Source organism: Notechis scutatus, chromosome 5, assembly GCF_049901735.1.
Source record: "Notechis scutatus isolate UNSWTSFEM ecotype Mainland chromosome 5, rNotScu1.2, whole genome shotgun sequence".
Lineage (NCBI taxonomy): Eukaryota > Metazoa > Chordata > Lepidosauria > Squamata > Elapidae > Notechis > Notechis scutatus.
Genome location: NC_142013.1, coordinates 29,065,907 through 29,085,079, shown reverse-complemented (window position 1 = coordinate 29,085,079; position 19,173 = coordinate 29,065,907). Strand labels below are relative to the sequence as shown.

Genomic DNA, 19,173 nt, shown 5'->3' with positions numbered 1-19,173 from the left:
CATCTGAATTTTGACCTCATGATCATAGGGATGCTACAAAGGTTGTAAATGTGAGAAATGGTCATGTCACTTTTTTCACTGTTGTGGTAACTTTGAATGAACTGTTACTAAATGAACTGTTGTAAATCGAGGACTTTAATTTAGGTAGAACATTTGGAATTAACCTTTCTAAAATTGTATTACAAAATGTATACATTGAGGAAAAGTAAATGATATTATTTTTTATGATTGAAAGTTTTTCATAATAGGAAGTTTTACACTTTTACATTAGGAAAAGTTGAATACAAAAACAAATTCTTTTCCCATTATTTTTAATTTATAGCAGCAAGCAAATATATAATTGATAATGGATGATTATTGAATACATTTATTAGTTATATAGATGAGACATGGGCTAATCCAGTGGTCCCCAACCTTTTTTTATGCCGCGCCCGGTACGGCATCAGTTGGTGCGTCGCCATCTTGTTTTGATGAAAAGGCTTCCGGTGAGCTTTCTACCCGAAAAGCTCACCAGAAGCACTTTTTCATCAAAACAAGATGGCGGCGCCAGCAAACCAGCGGCCCGGTAGGATTTGTTCCACGGACCGGTACCGGTCCGCGACCGTGGTTGGGGACCCTGGGCTAATCCATACTTCTTTATAACCCCAAAGCAAAGAAAAGACTAGATAATACAGGTAGTCCTCAACTTACAACAATTCATTTAGTGGCCATACAAAGTTACACCTTTTGCAACATTTTGATAAGCAAAATCAATGTTGAAGCCAGATTTACTTAACAACCATGTTACTAACTTATCAGCTGCAGTGATTCACTTAACAACTGTAGCAAGAAAGGTTGTAAAATGGGGCAAAACTCACTTAACAACAGAAATGTTAGGCTCAACTGTTGTCTCAAATCGAGGACTACCTGTAGAGACTTGTTCTCTTTAAGGTAGATTTTAGAGATTTTATAACAGAATGGTAAAAGCAATACTTATAGTAAACGGGACTACTTCCTTGGACAGAAGGCGAACTGGAGAACTTGATGTAGAATTGAGAGATGTTAAGCATGCCTGCTTGCAATACTGTAGTTCTGGATTTCTTTAACAGACTATGCGGCTGGATTGGATAAACTAAAGTCTACTCCATATTTGTCTGATTTCATGCATCTGATACCATGCACCTGTCATTCTGTTAAGTGGAGATTGTTCTCAGTCTATGAAGGAGTATGTACAACTTCATAGTTTGCATGCAAATTGAATTTTTTTAAAGTCTTATTGAATGGACTTCCTAACATGTGCCTATAGATTTGTATACTTAAAGAATGACATCACATGGATTTTTTCCCCCTAGTGCTGCATAATGGATGAGCTTAGAAAATGTACCTAGAAAAGTAGCAAATGAGGAGCACATATGCTTGAGGGCTACTGGGACATTTCTGATTTTGTCAATTATATTCTGTCCACGCAAAGAAAAAAATACATGTGCTTGCAACATATTGTAATGCAAGTACTTCTTGGAGAGGGACATTTATAAACACACACACACACACAATCTCTGGTGTGTGTTTAGAACCCTTGTTTGATCTTATTCTACATGTGTGATATCTTCATAGTTGTTTATTGTTTTCTTTAAAGAAGCACAAAGAAAGGCAGCTGCCTTCCGACCACCATACCTTGCCACACCCCTCCGAACAATCTGCAATGGACTTCCCTCCCTCTCCCCCTTTTCCTAGCAATCTCTGAACAGTGGGAAAGTCGCTGGGTAATTGGGTCCAGATTGGATATGTTTAAACATTCATGAGGCTGGCAAAGGACTGAAAGGGGTGGTTGCCTTGATAGTGGGGGTGGGGTGAAGGGCTAGTCACCGAGAGCTGCCAGAGAACAATTCTGGGAAAGGGGAAAGGGAGCGAGCGAGCGAGCAGGCGCGGGCAACAGCATGTGTGATGAGCAACAGCGGTGAACCTTACAGATACTGCTAACTGTCCCGGTGTCTGCGTGCGTGCGTGCGTGTGTGTGTGTTTGACTCTCTCTCTCTCTCTCTGTGTGTGCCTGTGTTTGAGTGTGCGTCCGTGAGTGTGTATGTGTGTGTGTGTGTAAGAAGGAAGGAGGGGGAGAGAGAGAGAGAGGGAGAGAAGGGAGGGAGTGGAGAGGGTGGGGGAGAGATAAGAGAGAGTGAAAGAGAGAGGAGGAAAAAGGAGAGAGAAGGAAGGAACCACAAGGAAGAAGGGGACAATACAATCATGCTGTGCTGTATGAGAAGAACAAAACAGGTAGAGCTGGAGATATTTTTTTTATACATATATATCTGTTGGGGAATTCCTAGGCTGTTGACTAAAATGTTTCTGTATGTGTTGAATGTGTGTCTCTCTGTCTATACGCAGACAGACAGACAGACACACAGACATTTGGAGGGAGAGGCGACTGCTTCTAAGAGGCTCTTTCCTTTGCAATTCTTTAAGCATCTTTGCGCCGAAGGCTCAGATCACACACCCCTTCCATGAATGCAGTGGGGTGTGTGTGTACGCGTGTATGTTTTGCCTGTGGAGTCAGAAGGTGGAAGGTGGGAAGGCTGTTTAATGATCAGAATTGGGGAGAAACAAGGGGGAAACCCCCTCCCCCTGAAACCAGCACCTGAGAGAGTGGGAAGAAGATGGAATTTCTGAGAATAGTCTGTCTTGGATTTGGAGAATGTGGATTGCAAAGAGGAGAGAGTTGATTTTGGCTTGCACTGAAGGAAGGAGGATAGTCATTCCAATTCTGTCTATTTTTCTGAAGCTATGATATAAATCTTTCCAAGATATAAGAAAGGTTTTAATATGTTGGTGTTCACTCTGGCAGATACTAAAAGGCATGCTGTATAGAGATTTTGAATCATGGGTGTTTCCCCATCTTCCATTGTAAGATAATGTAAATGAAAAGAGAGTTACCCATTTGTTATCTTTTAATTTTCTTTTTCTCCTACATATGATACCATTTTTCTAAACTGAAAATAAATTAACTGCTAGGAGAAATTTGATGTAGGATGGAGAAATGGCTAAGAAGAAGAACTGGGATTCCCTCTTCTTCACAAATTTTCATGCCAGAAGCACTTGAACAATCTGGTAAAACGATAGAGGACCACGCCTCTGTTAGGTCTTAGCTCTGATGGGATAGGAAAGATGAAATGGAATTAACTTGGTGGAAACCTAATTCTATGATATTGGTTCCATGTAATTTATTTTAATGGCAGGAGAGGTGGATTGTGAAGAAATTGGGAAGGCATCTTTCACCTGGCCATGAAACAAGGATTGTGCCAAACTCTTTCTCTTTGGAATCACCAATGTACTCAAAATGCTGCTTTAGGAGGAATAGTATGGATTTATGTCATTCCACATGGATTTATTGAAATCATAAAATATTTTTGGCCTTGATATCTGTACCTGTAAAAAGGTTTTAATATATGCATTTTAAAGAGAAATGTACTTTTTCAGTGAAATAAAATGTACTCTTTCAGAAATGGTTATTGCCTAACGCAGTATTCTAACAATAAAGAAAAAAATGATATGATCCTATAAAAACCTCGGTTGAAATAATTACTGTAGATATATTTGATTCAAAAATGTAAAATATTTTTCGAAGCAGCATAGTGTTGGAAAGATAGTCTGGTATACCACTAGGGTGGGGCTGGTGTGAAGAACTTCCCCTTGCAATAGTGTTATTATTCTCCATACATGTCTGGGACTTCTGTTCGTATTACACTTAGTAAAACCTGAAATATTATGGAAATGAGACATGGATTAGCCAGAAGATAATGGGGCGAAAAAAAGGGAGGAGGTAGAAGGCAGACAGAAAGGCAAATTGAAACACAGTAATGGTGAAGCTTAGTAACTATTCGAATAAGGTAGAATCATTTCAAGGTTTGGAAATGATAGGCTGTAAAGTTGTGTCAATCATCTTTTCAAAACTGAGCTACAAAAGATATGGAAAAAAATCCATTTCTTGCCTTAGAAATCCTATTTTTTAATGATTTTTTATGAATCTGTAGCAAAGAAGCTGCTAAATCATAAAATTACAAGCACAAGCACACGCAAAAGGCAAACCTCCTCATACATCCTTTATGTCACACATTTTCATGAATGTAAGAATACAGTCAGAAATTGATAGATCTAAACATACTTATCAATATAGAAATCAATGTATTTTTGGCAGACACAAAGAGACACACCCAGGCATGTATATTCCGGTTCACATATTTATGACATAGAAGTGCAACTTCAACTTTGACACACCCACAAACACATGTATCCCCAGTCTTACCCTTTGAGCCATACTGCATTTTGCATACTGCATTTTGCATAAGCCAATTACACTTAACCAAAAAAAAAACTGCACAAAAAGTTTTAAATCATTCCATAAAATTCTGATCTGAAAAAGAGCAGACCCTTACCCCCTATTTGACCCTTGTCTCTCTTTTCTCTACAGCCATTCAGAACAGGAAAGCTAAATAGCAGTGATGCCATCAAATTGCTATGATAGGAAGTGGGTGTTTCTAAATCATAGGGAGGTCTCCTTGCTACCTAGGGAATCCCTCCCTGGATTTGTATGCAAAATGCAAGTAACAGAAATTGTATGTTAATTACATAGGGTGCCTGTCTACATTGGCCCATATCCTTGTGTTTGTCAGATACACTGAATCCTATAAAGATAAATGTAAGATATAAATAAAATTAATTGTATAATATTGTTGGGTTTTATCATACATTTCATCTGTCCCAACCAATGTCTGTAGGTTGTAGTGAAATGACAAAACCTGCTGACCTGACAGTGGCAACTAGCCTGATTTTTAACATACCCATTAAGGCTTTCAAAACACATTCTTATAATGTTGATAGGTACTGCAGATGGCAAATAGGAATGTGGAGTTGGACAATTGTAATCATGCACTCCTGAAGCTGATATTACATTCTGGATCTGGAGATAGGAATTGACTAGACATGCTACTCCGTGAAACAGTATCTCCTGTACGCATGTATGTATACAGGAGATAAGTACGTGGATGCTCAATTGTGAACAGAAGGAAGGATAAAACACTGGAATCAGTGTTTCTCACTTGCACTTGAAATTATTCTTATCTTATTATTCTTATCAACACATTAATGCTTGAAATTATTCTTATCTTATTATTCTTATCAACACATTAATGCTTAAGAGAAAGAAAGGTTTGAACTATGCCACACCCATGAAACTGAAAGAAGGGGAGGGGTGGAAGAAAGAGGTAGGAGAAAGCCTGCATTTCTTTCCTTTTCCACATGAGCAGCAAGGATAAGTAGGGCTCATTTGTCTGCCTGCCTGCCTGCCTGCTTGTCTGTCTATCTATCTATCTATCTATCTATCTATCTATCTATCTATCTATCTATCTATCTATCTATCATCTGCCATGTAATGTAACTGGCAAGGAAACTAGAGGATTGTTGCTATAATCACAGCCATATAGTGCACTGCTTATTAACACTAGAAATGCCAGGAATGGGCAAAAAAGGACAGGAGGATGGGAAGAAAAAGGCAGAATCAACTCTGAGAGGAGGTTACATTATATTAGCCTATTGCAGATCCCATTTGAAAACAACTGAATTCTGCCTCATGCTATAAAAATTGCAAACTCACAGGGGTGGGTGGGTACTGCTTTTATACCATTCAATGCTGAAGCAAGAGGGGGGAATGAAGGAGGGAAACAATTTTCTCCTTGTGGGGGTAAAGTGGGTTGAATGGAGGAAGCAGACACCTGATTATTACAGTAAGTGTGCTGTAGTAATAAGCCAGTAGAACCCAGCCAATTTCATTCACCATAAATTAAAATCAAACTTGAGTAGTGATGCTAGGTAACTTTTCACAACTTCTTAATTTCAGCATGCAAGTTTTTCCATGGTTTTATGATTTGGCAGATTATGTGTTCCTTTTCTCCCCTGATGTCTTTAAAGACTTCTAATAAATCAAATGGAAACGCTAACTCTTGATCCTCCCTTTCTTTCTCTCCCTCTGAAATTTTCTGAACTCCTTGGTTATTATGGAAATTGATTTTTCATAAATCACTTACTGTAAGCCATCTCTCACTGCATGTATGAACATCCCAGGAGGCTTTATTGAATGTAGTTCTTCCATAATGTAAAAAGCAACAAAGATGATTAGTGGAATAAGTCATTATTTTTTTGCAAGCACAACTTTTCTATCAGTATTTCATTCTATAATAGCACTGATAAGAGGTTTAGGGTTTCTGATAAAATATTTGAAACAATCTGAAGGCATATATGTGGGGGAAGAGCACACATGTAATATATTCTGTCCTAAACTCAACAGATATTTGTGCACGCAGAAGAAAGTAATTCTTCAGATGGAGATATGTATATTTGTTACTGTTGGACATTGGGAAAATCCCTCAAATCATTTATTTATAATAAAATAAAAGCATATATCAAACCCATATGGAAAATATTGCTTAACCAACAGCTGTCCTTCTGTGCAAGGATAAGATGATGTGGTTTTCCTAAAGGCAGTATTCTCAGATTATGAGTTTAGTATACATTACCTTGGCTGCAGATATACTACATCCTTTTCAAAACAGTTCTGTAGTATGAGAGTACATATCATCTTGTTTTGCTGTGATTAGTGTATGAAACATTCCTTGCTGCAGGGAACAGGACTAGGCTGTTCATAATGACAGACAGGTTTTGTGTCTCATACGGATGCTCTGCTTGCATGTTGATGTGGTGGATGGCTGCAAGGCTCTGCATCTCCTGTTCATGAAATTCCATGCATATAAAAATAGTTGCTTGTATAAATATAAGCTGCAGGTTCTACACTGCAAGCCTGGGTAATTTTTTCTTCTGTTAAAACCAAATAGGTTTTGACCAATGATTTGGAGGCATGCATTATTGCAAGGCTTAATGCATGTCTTAAAAAAACCCCCACCAACAAACCCACATCAATTAGGAGGTTTTTCCCAGTTGCATGTTTTTCGTCTTCTTGAGGAGTCAATTGTTACCATCTGAGAGTTTGGAGCATCCTATTTTGAATGGACTTTTTAAAAAAATCAACAGGATGTTCAGTTTTCAAAGAAGAATATTGCATTGTCCAACCGCCTTCTGCTTCATTCTTGTTTTCAGGAATACAAAATAAATATTCATATAGTAGGGTCATTGATCAACATTTTAAAAATTAAAAAAATACACCAGTCCTTTGGAGCTTATGAAATTACGCATGTCATGTGATTTCAGTGTTATGGGTGGGACAGAGAATTATCAAGAGCTGCTATCATATTGGGTTTGGCAGTGTATGAGAAAGCATCATAACATTCAGTTTATGTGAGTAGCATTTTTATTTCTTAAGTGTGCAGCAAAAGGTTGAGGTCCTGAATTCAAAGTGTTTAATAACCAAAGCCAACTATTTTGGCTTACAAAGAGAAAATCTTATGACTATTTTTCCCACCTCTGGTAAAATAAATGTTTATTAATATTAATATGTTTTGATAACTAAATAGCTAATGAATAAACTGATACTAAGACAACTATTTTACTCAACTAATGGGGGGACAGTCTTGATGTGATATATGGCACTAGTGTTGCAAGTACCATGTATGCAATCTGCTGAGTTGCTCATAAAAAGTAGCTGTTGCATATCTTAACTACTTTAGAGTACTGTATATAATACAAGTATGTTATTCATTATATTGAAAAGGTATAGAGTTTTTCAAAATATTTTAAATGTATTTTTTAAAACTTTATCATGTTTCTGTACAATTTTAAGTGTGTTTTTTTTTTTGTTTAAAAATGAAAAAAACACCCCACATATGTTCTTTGAATATATGCACCACCATGGCTTTTAATGCAAAATAATCATAGGTCTGAGCTGTTCGCCTTGCTTATGTGATTAAGGAACTTCCACACCAGTTAGCCATGCATTATAAGCATTATTAAGAAAAAAAGCTTCTATGCAGTAGAGTCCATACAGTACTCTTTTGCATGAAGAAAACAAAAATAAAAGCTAAAAAGGCTCCCCAACAACAGGCACAGTTGAATCATCTGGACCAAGTCTGTCACACTTGCAGCTCGTGGCCAGATGCGTAATGTGCTGGCCACACCCATGCCTGGTTTAGCGAAGGGGAAAAAGTTGTGATATATCATGTGACGACGCTGTGATGACACGACTTTGACACCCCTGGGACTCTGGACAGTCCAACATCATGGAGAAAAAAATCCAAGCCATGAAGGTCAGTACATGGGAGCCATAAGAAGTATAGATGCATATGTAAGTCAAAATTCGAACTGGTCATAAGATATAAAATGGACATTTTTTTGCTCAGCTGAGTTCAAAGAAGAGTTCTTTGAAAACAATTTTTCATCTCTCTCCTCTCATTGCAAATGGAAAATAAGATTACTTTGGATCTTTTCTTCTTACTCTTTCCTCAGAAAAAGATTTCTCTAATTTATTTTGGACTAAAAAAATCCACAAATCCCTAAAGTAGTAAAATTGTAATGTAAAGAAATGAATTGATTACTACTTTACTAAAGTATCTTCCCTGGGTTGTTCTTCCTGTATTCTGCATATTATTGAAGTATGTAGGATCTTTCCTGAAGTGTATTCTCAGGGGTGATGATCTTCACATGAATGATGCAACTGGGGATAATTTGGGTAGATCCTCCCTCCTGCTTTAGTACCAGGTAGATGAGAGGAGTCCATGTGCTTGCATCATCAACAGATAATTCTCAGCCACACAGAAGTGCATCCCCTTTTAATTACTGGGATGAGTAAAGGGTTCAAAGTGCCTAACTGACTTACAGAGTTCCTTGCAAGTTAGAGATGCAGCTGTGGATTTTGTGAAGATATTCAGTACATGCTTCTTGTTCCTGATTGACATTCTCTTGAATATATTAATGAGCTCCCCATTTGTGTACTCTATTTTTATGCTGGTAAAGAGAGATTTCCAATCTATTCCAATCTATAAAGAGAGATTCCCAATCTGGTAGAATCCCACCCCTGGTGGGATTCTACCAGTTCGCACCTATTCGCTAGAACCAGTTGTTAACATTCTAAGCAGTTTGGAGAACTGGTTGTTAGAAGAAATTACTGGCATAATCCTGTAAGGAAGGCAGGAAGGAAACATTCTGGTGTTGCTTACAGAAACTGCTTCTCTGTTAACCCTTATTACATTCTTGGCAGGACTAGACTTCCTGTCTCAGGAACATCTCTGGAGTTTTATTCCCCTCCTTTGCTGGTACTTTGCTTGTGTGGAGTGACCATTCAGAGTTACAATGGCACTGAAAAAAGTGACTTATGACCATTTTCACACTTACAACTGTTGCAGCATCCCCACAGTCATGAGAGGCCAGGCAAGGAGATGCGTGCCTCAGTGTGAGTGATATTGAGTTGGCCACGCCCAACCAATAACATGACCACCAAGCCATGTCCACCCAGTCACATGATTACCAAGCCACGCCCACCACCTAAGCCATGCCTACAGAGCCGGTTGTTAAAAATTTGAATCCCACCCCGTCTATAGCCAGCATGTAGAAATAGCAAAATACTTATTCCTGCACTATGTTCACCTGTTGGATTTCCACTGAGTTTATTATTATTTTTTGTTCATGTAATTCTTTCTTTCTGTGATTCTGAAATGGATGCTTCAGTAGAATTCTGAGTTATAAATGTACTTAACATTGCATAACTATTCACAGTTCTCAGATGCTGGGTCACAGTAGTCTTCACTGAGATCTTTTATGAAAGAAAAAAAGCCCACAAAATGTTTTTCTTCAATATGTACAAAACATTAGTTAACAGCTGTAACTCGAGTCAATCAAGATGCATTCTTGCTTGATGCAGTGAAAATGAAGGAGCAAAAGCTAATGAGTGTATGTGTATGTGTGTGAGGGTGTTTGGTGTGTTTGGTGTGTGGGGGTGAGAGAGGGTGGGGAATATATTAAAAAAAGGGAAAAAGCAGAGGCGAGCTTGTGAAAAAGAGCTGGACCTTCCAGTTTATACATGTCTGAGTCATTCAGGTCAGAGAATAAATAAGACATATTTACCAAAGTTTGCTTTTCTTAGAAAATAATTGTTCTTATAAATAATAATTAATAATAATATAAATAATTGTTCTTTATATTAAACTGTGCTAATTTATTTCATCAGCAATAAAGACAACAAAGATTCCCCTGGTATAAAAGATTAACAGATGTACTGTGGCATCATCTTGTCTTTAATATTTTGTCTTTAATATTTTTATATAATAATAAGCTTAAGGTAAACCGCTCCAAACTCGATTGCAGAAAATACGACTTCAGCAACAGAGTTGTCAATGCCTGGAATGCACTACTGACTTTGTGGTTTCTTCCCCAACCCCCCAAAACTTTAAACTGTCTACTGTTGACCTCACCCCATTCCTAAGAGGTCGGTAAGGGGTGTGCATGAGTGCACCAATATGCCTACCGTCCCTGTGCTAATGTCCCCTTTTATTTGTACCCATTTCATGTAATCATAATCATGTTCTAATTATATCTGTTATCTAATACATGCTTGACAAATAAAATAAATAAATCAGTTGATTGGTTCCATGAATCTTCTTTCATCTTGGATAAAGACTATCAAATGTATTCAATCTTGAAAGGTAGTGTTTGTGATTTGAAGAATATTGTCCATGAGAATGAAGAATCAACTCTGTCCTGATTTGTTTTTGCAATTATATAAACTCTTATGCCAAGTCACATAGCACTTTCAACATCCCATTGATCCATCCATATGTGTGTGAAGATGGATGTCTAGGACAGAGTGAGGGCAAGGGTTTGCATTATTAGGCAGTATCTATTTTGTCTTGTGGAAATTGATATATGGATGATGAAGAGTTCTTAGTTTATATAGGACTTTTTTTTAATGTGTGCCTCTTGTTATTGCACAGGCAACTCATCCACATCCACAATAATGTACGTTTCTTTCCATGAGGAAACCATACTGATTTGCTTATGTGGAAAAATAACATTAGGAAAAATATGGATGTAATTGTAGTTAGTGCCATAAAGGTGCTATTCTTTTTCAGGAAATTAGCAGTATTGTGTGTCCTCCTACTCCTCATTTGGTTTTTGGATTTTGGATGTTTGTCTTTTCAACTTCCTCCTAAAATGTGATGAGACTAGGTTACTAGTCTCATCTTCAAATTTTTCAAATCCTTCTCAGTGTTCATTTGTGTTTATTCTGGTTTCTTCTTTCCTTTGGTCCATTTTCAGACTGCTTTCTTAAACAACTTATTTGTATTCATTGCACTAAACCTATGCAAAAGATGCAGTTGCATACATTTCTGCCTACAGATTGAGAGGTACATCATGTCATCTGCTGAGATCAGAAAGCATGTTCTGAACAGGTGTACTTTGTAGTCCCTGAGAGGTGAAGTTGGATGTGAATTGAATTTACTACTGAATTCCTTGATTCAATACAACATAATGTCAGCAACCATCACCCGCTAATCCCCAACATCTGACAGACAGTTGCAATCTCAGAAAATGGTAGCATAATTTGAATGCTGTGGCTATCCCTTGACCTAGTCTCCATAAAGTTATTTTATCTGTTGAAGGGAAAAATGTTCTGTGAAAGTGAGTTTTGCAGTAAATTATATGTGTGAAGAAGTCATTCTTTTTGTCTCTCTTGCATGTAGTAAGACTGATCTGTGATTTTTAAAGGTTATTCCGTTTTATTTATTCTTATCACACTGATCATGTTTTCTACAAAAACGAAAAAAACAACTGCTTAGGTTGTCCTTAGTCATCCTTTTTTCACTAAGTGTGTTCAGCCTTGTGATTCCCCCCCAAAAAAGATTTGTTTTTTTAAAGTACCATTGTCAGAGCATTTTTTTTTCTAGATAAGATAATCATAATTGCACTACTGTTCTAAATCAGGAATTTAAAGTTGTTTTCCTAATAATTTCCTTTATGTTTTTCTTTCTGCTATCTAATTAGCAACACTGTAGCTGAACTAATCACATCAGAACATCCAGATTCAGTGAAATCTTTTAAACCTTTCTTGTAATGTCTAGGCATGGCCCAGGATCAAATCAATACTTTCTCTTCATAGGGATTTATGGAAGCAGTAGTGGCTGGCTTGGAGGGGCGTAGACATAACTGACATAACCATCATCCTTACAGTGCAGCCAAGACAGAAAAGTTATGATTGCAAGGACCTTGTAGGTTTGGTCACATCATAAGAAATGCCATCCTCTGGGACTGCAGTTTGAAAAGGCTAGATAAGAAATGCAACTTAATGCTAAACATGAGCACAAAAAAGAGTGTTTGTTTTGAGGGAAACAGAAATGTACTTTTAACCCAGTTGCCCAGTGGTGGGATTCAAATTTTTTATTGCCGGTTCTGTGGGCGTGGCTCGGTGGGCATGGCTTGGTGGGTGTGGCAGGGGAAGGATACTGCAAAATCTCCATTCCCTCCCCACTCCTTGGGGAAGGTTACCACAGGTTCTCCAAACTACTCAAAAATTCTGCTATCGGTTCTCCAGAACTGTTCAAAACCTGCTGAATACCATCTCTGCAGTGGTCCCCAAACCTTTTGGGCACCAAGGACCATTTTTGTTGAGAGAGGTTTTTCTGCAGACTGGAGGGGGCATGGTTTTGCCTGCATCCCGCAGATGGGATGCTTGTTTGCGTGACCCGGTTTCTGGCATGCTGTGGACTGGAGTCAGTCGATGGACTGGGGGTTGGGGATCCCAGTTTCAACCTTTTTTTCCTCTGTTTCATTATCAAGTTCAAGAGGGACAAAGTAAGGCCACTGGCATGGGAATACATAAGCATACATTTAAGAATGTGATAAAATGCACTATTTGAAACTTCATAAAATTTTAAAGTTGGCCTAAAAATAACAATTTATATTTGTAGTTCTTAATCTGGTAAAATTGTAGTTGATGTCCATGGCAGCATACCCCCATTGCACAAATAGGGGTTCATGTGGACTGTACTTTTGGTGTTTCTATTATACAGCTGACCTATGTCTGCTTTCGTTAAAAAAAGAGGGGGGTAGAATAAGGAATAGCCTGCAATTCATCCATACTGCACACATTTAGAAATAATATTTAAATAACTATGAATAGCGGCTGATTATGGATGGTTCTAAGAGCTGTTCAGTATTTTTCCTTCATGACTTCATAACTCCCCTAAGACTAAGGAGGATCTAATTATCTAACAAATATGGTAGCTAAGTAAGTTTTTGATTTCCAATGCCCTGTTTAGTTGCCTTATACTGTATTGCTGTGATATTTGAGCTAGAAGAAACAGGGGGGGAAAAAAGATGCCTGAATTTTTTTGTGTATGAGCAACCTCATTAAATATGTTCAGATTGAATCTGTAGCAGAGGTCTATCTGGTACCTAGTCTTCATTTCTGTCTCCACAGTGGCCAATTACTAGGAAATATGATATTTGAGGCTATAGATTAAGGAAGATTGTTTTATATTACACGACTTCCTAAGTTAATCTTTAGCCAGTTTCATTGAATATAATATAAAATGGCTTGAAAGCTAAGTTATATGTTACGCACAGAGCACAATTGTTGATGAATGGCAATTTGAGGCTAAATTTATATGGCAAGATAGCAATCCATTTCTTCAGATGTTGGGTAGGTGATGGGAAATATATAAAATAAATCATATATAGTTTAGAACAAAACATGAAATGTTCTAATGCAAATGCAGTTCACATATATTACACAATGTGAATAATGTTCAAAGAAACCATTATGTTAAACTAAAGATCAACAGATCAACAGCCAATATTTTTAGTGTCTGTTCAATTATAGGAGCTGTGGTGGTGCAGTTTTAGAATTCGATATTGCAGGCTAATTTAGTTCACTCCCAGGAATTCAATCCTTAACCAGCTCAAGGTTGACTCAGCCTTCCATCCTTCCAAGGTTGGTAAAATGAGGACTCAGATTGTTGGAAACAGTATGCTGATTCTATAAACCACCCAGAGAAGTATGTAAAGCACTATGAAGAGGTATATAAGTACTATTGCTTGCTATTGCTATAACAAGTTCTGTGAATCCATACAGAAACACTGTACAAGGTAGATTAAAATTAACATCCATTGCTTCTTCTTATTCTTGCTTTCCAGTATGGTTTGTAACTAAACTCTAAATGTATTAAAACTGGTATGGACAACTACCCAGGAACTAGAGTTTAATTTTTGTTTTTTGATAGTCTGGGGTTTTCATTGGGCATTGCAGTGTCAGGCTGTAAATGTTCATGATGTTAGGAAGCTTCTTTTTTTAAAAAAAAATAGGATAGTCTATGCACAGCTTCATTTTTTATTTTCTTGTTTGTCAAAAACCTGCCTAAAACTATAATACTACATTTTGATAGTGTAACCTTTCTGGACAGTGGAGATCCATTCAGTGTGAGGTTAGATTATGCAACCTAGGACAAGCTACCTCTAAAATCTGACTGAACAAGTGTTAAGTCCTTAATCTTATTGCCATCATTTTTTATAAATGAAAACTAATTTCAACTGTATAAATTATTGGATTTATGCAATGTGTGTTGGCCTCTGCTGTGAGAGGGAAGTTTTGTTGATTTTTTTCGTGTGAGTCTCTCTTTTCCTAGAGCTCTGTCTTGCATGTGCCTAATTAGGAGACGACTACAACTGGTTTCCAGAGTTTCACTTCTAAGACAAGTTCTGAAGAGAAGTGGCTCCACTTGAATTCCTCTGCTTCAGCTGCAAACAAAGAGGGTTTGCCATTGGATCAAACCTTATCTCAGATCTTGTTTCATGAAGTCTATTTCATGCTGGGTATTTCACTTAGTTGTTTCTTATTTATTCCTATGTATATGTACCTCTAATCCAAACAAGGTTCTAAGTGATTTGCAAAACAAGAACATGGAAATAAAAACAGCGGTAAATCAAAGCAAAACAGCAATACTCCTATGGAAAACTAATGGTTAGTATCTTGATAAAAATGTTTATAATAAAAGGAATTTCCTTTAGATTCAAAGAATGACAGCTCCTTCTGCTAGATCAGAGCTGTCAAACTCCCGGCCCATGGGCCGGATGCATCACACACTAGCCAAGCCAATGCCCGGTTGAGCAAAGGGAGAAAAAGTCGGAGATGGGATACTGCTGATTCATACTTGTTTGGATGAACTAGTTGTTAAGATTCTGCACAATTTGGCAAACTGGCAAATCGCACCACTGGCTGGCCTTGCCCCCGCTCATTTTTGGCTTGTTTTTCAGGCCATTTCCACACTGTTTTTGTGCCAAAAATGGCCCCAAACCCTTCTCTAAAACAGCCAGAAAACAGCCTGGAAAATGGCCTGAAAAATGCCCCCAAAATGGCCTGTTTTTGGCCACTTTGGGACCATTTTGGGGCCATTTTTGGCTGTTTTCAAGCCATTTTGGGGCGGCTTTTTGGGCCAAAAATGGTCCCAAATGGCCTGAAAATGCCTCCAAAACGCCCAAAAATCTGGCCAAAAAATGGGCAGGGGTGGGGCCATTGGTGGGATTAGCCCCAATCGGCTGAATCCTACCTTTGCCTTTGAGGTGAGTGACCAGGAGGCGGGGCTGGGTGTGATGAGTAACATCATCCACCCAGTCACACGACCAATAGGCCACGCCTACCCAGCCAGAAAACCGGTTGTTAAAAAATTTGCAGCCCACCACTGCAAAAAGTCCCAGTACATCATGTGATGCCACCATGACGTGAGTTTGACACCCCTGTGCTAGATAATAGAATTGCAGTATGTTATAGCAGAAAACCATTTTTATTCTGTATTTATTGAATTGAAACAATAAAGGACTGTGAATGCCACCTGTCCTCAGAACTTCAGTACCAATTCAGATGCCTTCTGCTAGTGAACAGATGGTCCAATCATACTTCAGCCAAAAAAAAGGCCTTGTGTTTTCAAGATGTAAACATCTGGAAGAGGTTTCTTTCTTTCTTTTTTGCGGCCTAATAACAGCATTAGGAATATAATACTGTATGTGAGTGGGCGTAGTGTTAAGCTGCTCAAAATACAAGAAATGTAAATTTATGGATAAACTGTAAAAACAATATGTTCTATGAATGTAATAAAAGATTTCATTTAATTTTGAAACTATTGAGAAATAGTCTGTTTATTAAATGAATTTAGGAAATCATTTTAAATAAATATGAGTATGTCACCAACAATTCATTAAGACTCAGGTGTCATGCAAGTTTCAAAAAATTATCTTATTTCAAAAATGTTCATGGCTGATAATTTTTTTTCAACTGAAGAAAGCCTAATATTCTTCTATGAACATTATGATGATTATTAATATTTCCAATTATCATTTTTTCAATTAGCATTCTTTAATAATTTTACAAGCAGAATATTACTGCTTATAAGCAGTGATATGAACAGAACTCTTATATTCAGAGACGTGCATTTCTTCACAAATGCATTGCTTCTTCATAAACCAGTCATCTTTTTAATGTGTTGTTCTCCTTTGAACAAATAGTCTGATCAGTTCATCCCAAACTAAGCAGATTTACATGATGCAAACCAGATTATATTTGCTTTCCTTCAGATCTTGCAGTTTGTTACTCTGTGTTTGCTTATTGGTCTCCTTTACTGCAATGTGTCTAGGATTTCTGTGTACTCTCCCATTTTTCATGCTTCCTCCATTACCATATGCAACTATGTTCCTAATACCTAGCAGTCTGTGATGTTGTCTTCTTCTTCCTTATAATTTCATTTAAAATCCTTTGGATAAGATTTATAAATCTTTTCCCATTGATTCCTACCTTTTTGAGATACAGATCTTTCTTGTCTATGAGTTTTTGTTTTAATCAGTGTGTACAGCATGGTCTAGAAATCCATTTTTTTCCTTCAGGATACCATATTCCTTGCCAGATGTTCACTTCCAAACTTGCTTTACTTTCTTGATCCTTGACCATAAGTAGGTAAGTAATGGATAAGTAAGAAAGAGATTTGAAATCTGAGATTTGAAATGTTGGTATGGAAACAAGTTTCAACTAAGATTCTCAATTCCAGGAAAGTCAACAAAAATTATGCCAAGGAATGAAAAAGGAACCCAGCACCTGCAACCTAGCACACTTGTCACAATAACATATCTGACTTGCACATAGCTGCTTTTGTCTCTCACTATCACCACTTTTTTATTCCTTGGTAGAGTTTTTGTTGACCTAGCTGGAGCTGAGAAAACTTACACCGGAGAGTTAGAATGCTAGAACTATTTTAAGTTGTTGAAGCTTGCTCTCCATACTAAAATTTCAAACCTCACCATTCCAGTAGTGATGAACTACCCAGTTTATTCTCTCTGTCTGGTTACATGTTTCCAAAAACTCATTATTGCTACTGGAATGTCATCTTCCTGTTTGGGGCTCTTCTGTGTTTCTGGCAACTCCCTGTTCCATATCCTCCTTGGATATCTAATTCTGCTGAATTTGGAATTGTTATCTGTATGATATTTACATTGTACTTCACCAAGTCTTCAAGAAAAAAGGCCTCCCAATCTTTTTGTCTTTTCCTGCAAGGGAATAGTAAGATAGGATTAATTTACTCTTCTGGTAAGAATGCAATTATAGCACAAGATCATGGAGCTAAGATTATAGACAAGGAAAAACAACTGGGCAATACAACAGTTTAATAACAATAGCAGCAACTGGGGAAGGAGCAGGACAATGGAAGAAATGTGGGTGCAGTATGACCATCTCTGACAGGCTACTTCATCTTCACTCTGCCTTAGAGAATCTAGACTCATGTATCAATTCTTGATGAGATTAGAGCAGTTGAAGATGCTAGAGTAATTCTATAAAAAATAGTAATTACAGATGCAACATTGTTACAGAGGGTTTAAAGACACATAGAGGGAATTTACTCTGAAAAATGGTGGCTACTCCGTTTGTTGTTCTTTTGTGCAGAGTATAGACCTTAGAAACCTTAACCATGTGCCCAGAGCCATAGAAAATGACACCTTTAGCTTAGCAGTAAAGGCCATCTTAGAAATTCATTGTCTAAATTTAAAGAAGAGTGTAGCTCTCTACAAAGAAATTTAGAGGAAATCTCCAGAGAAGAAGAACAGAAATGCGTTTAGATGAAGTACTCTGGCTATTCTATATTGTGCATACATATATTTTAAATATATAGGATACCTTTTTTAAACTTTATTGTTGCTAAATCAATTTGCAGCAGGGAATTACCTCTATCTTCTGTCCACTGCGGCTCTCATCTGTATGGATTCCACATACTTTTGAGCAAAATAAAAGCAAAGAGATTTGCAGACCAATCATACAATATTGTATGCATTTTGATTCTCAGATACTAAAGAAGCTATCACATTATTGGATGATAATGTGTTTCCCTATAATGAAAAAGCACACCTGTGTTTCACTATAATAAATACAAATTATGGATAGGGATAGTGCCCTCCTATTTTTCCAGTTATATTAAAAAAAAATTTAATACCCAATTGGGTTAGTGTTTATCAGAATGTGAAAGTTGTTACGGATTCATTCAGCTTTAGATAATTTCTTGTTGTTAATTACTAAAATTCTATTTCTATTCATGTGGTAATTTCTTTCTGATCTGATTTTCATTGCTTTCTGCTCCCTTTTTGTAGTATGCTCTCTACACACATGTTTATTCTGACCAAGTTAGCAGCATGCCTAATTATCCTCATTATAAGCATCCTGTGTTTCATTAGCTCCTTCTGTTACAGTGACTGTTCATTCATTTATGGGGGAAAATATGGCTTCATTGATCAAAATCAGACTTCTGATGACAGATGAAAAGAAGGAGGTATAATTAGAACAGAAAGGTTATAAATTCAATGAGCAACATATGATTAACATGAGGATATGTGGTTCAGCAGAACCCCTATGCAGTAAAGACCATTCCACCTGAAATGCAGGGAGCTTGCAATCTGAACATTTCCAGAAGGCAAAATATTGGGGAAGTAGTGTGCGATTAGAAAACAAAAAAGCATTCAGCAATTCACTAGGACAGAACATGACAAAAGCTCACCAGGATTAAATTAACAAAGATCATTCTAGTGAAGGAAATTCTCAATATATTGATCTATGACACAAAATTAGATTACTAATCTCCTAGGAGGTGGGCTAGAGAAGTGTGCTGAAGGTAACAAATGGAAATAAGAGTAAAGAGTTTTGTTTCAGCTGGGAGATAAAAAAAATCAAATGTACAA

General features: G+C 37.3%; 1 protein-coding gene across 1 annotated transcript in view; it reads left to right on the top strand.

The window, feature by feature from the left end:
* The first annotated feature begins 1,860 nt into the window (after positions 1–1,860).
* The window catches only part of GAP43 (growth associated protein 43), a 72,113-nt gene continuing 54,800 nt past the window's right edge, over positions 1,861–19,173 (top strand). Inside the window, exon 1 of the mRNA XM_087966397.1 lies at positions 1,861–2,250. Coding sequence (XP_087822523.1) covers positions 2,221–2,250 — 30 coding nt within the window. The 5' untranslated portion in view covers positions 1,861–2,220. The remainder of the gene's footprint in view (positions 2,251–19,173) is intronic.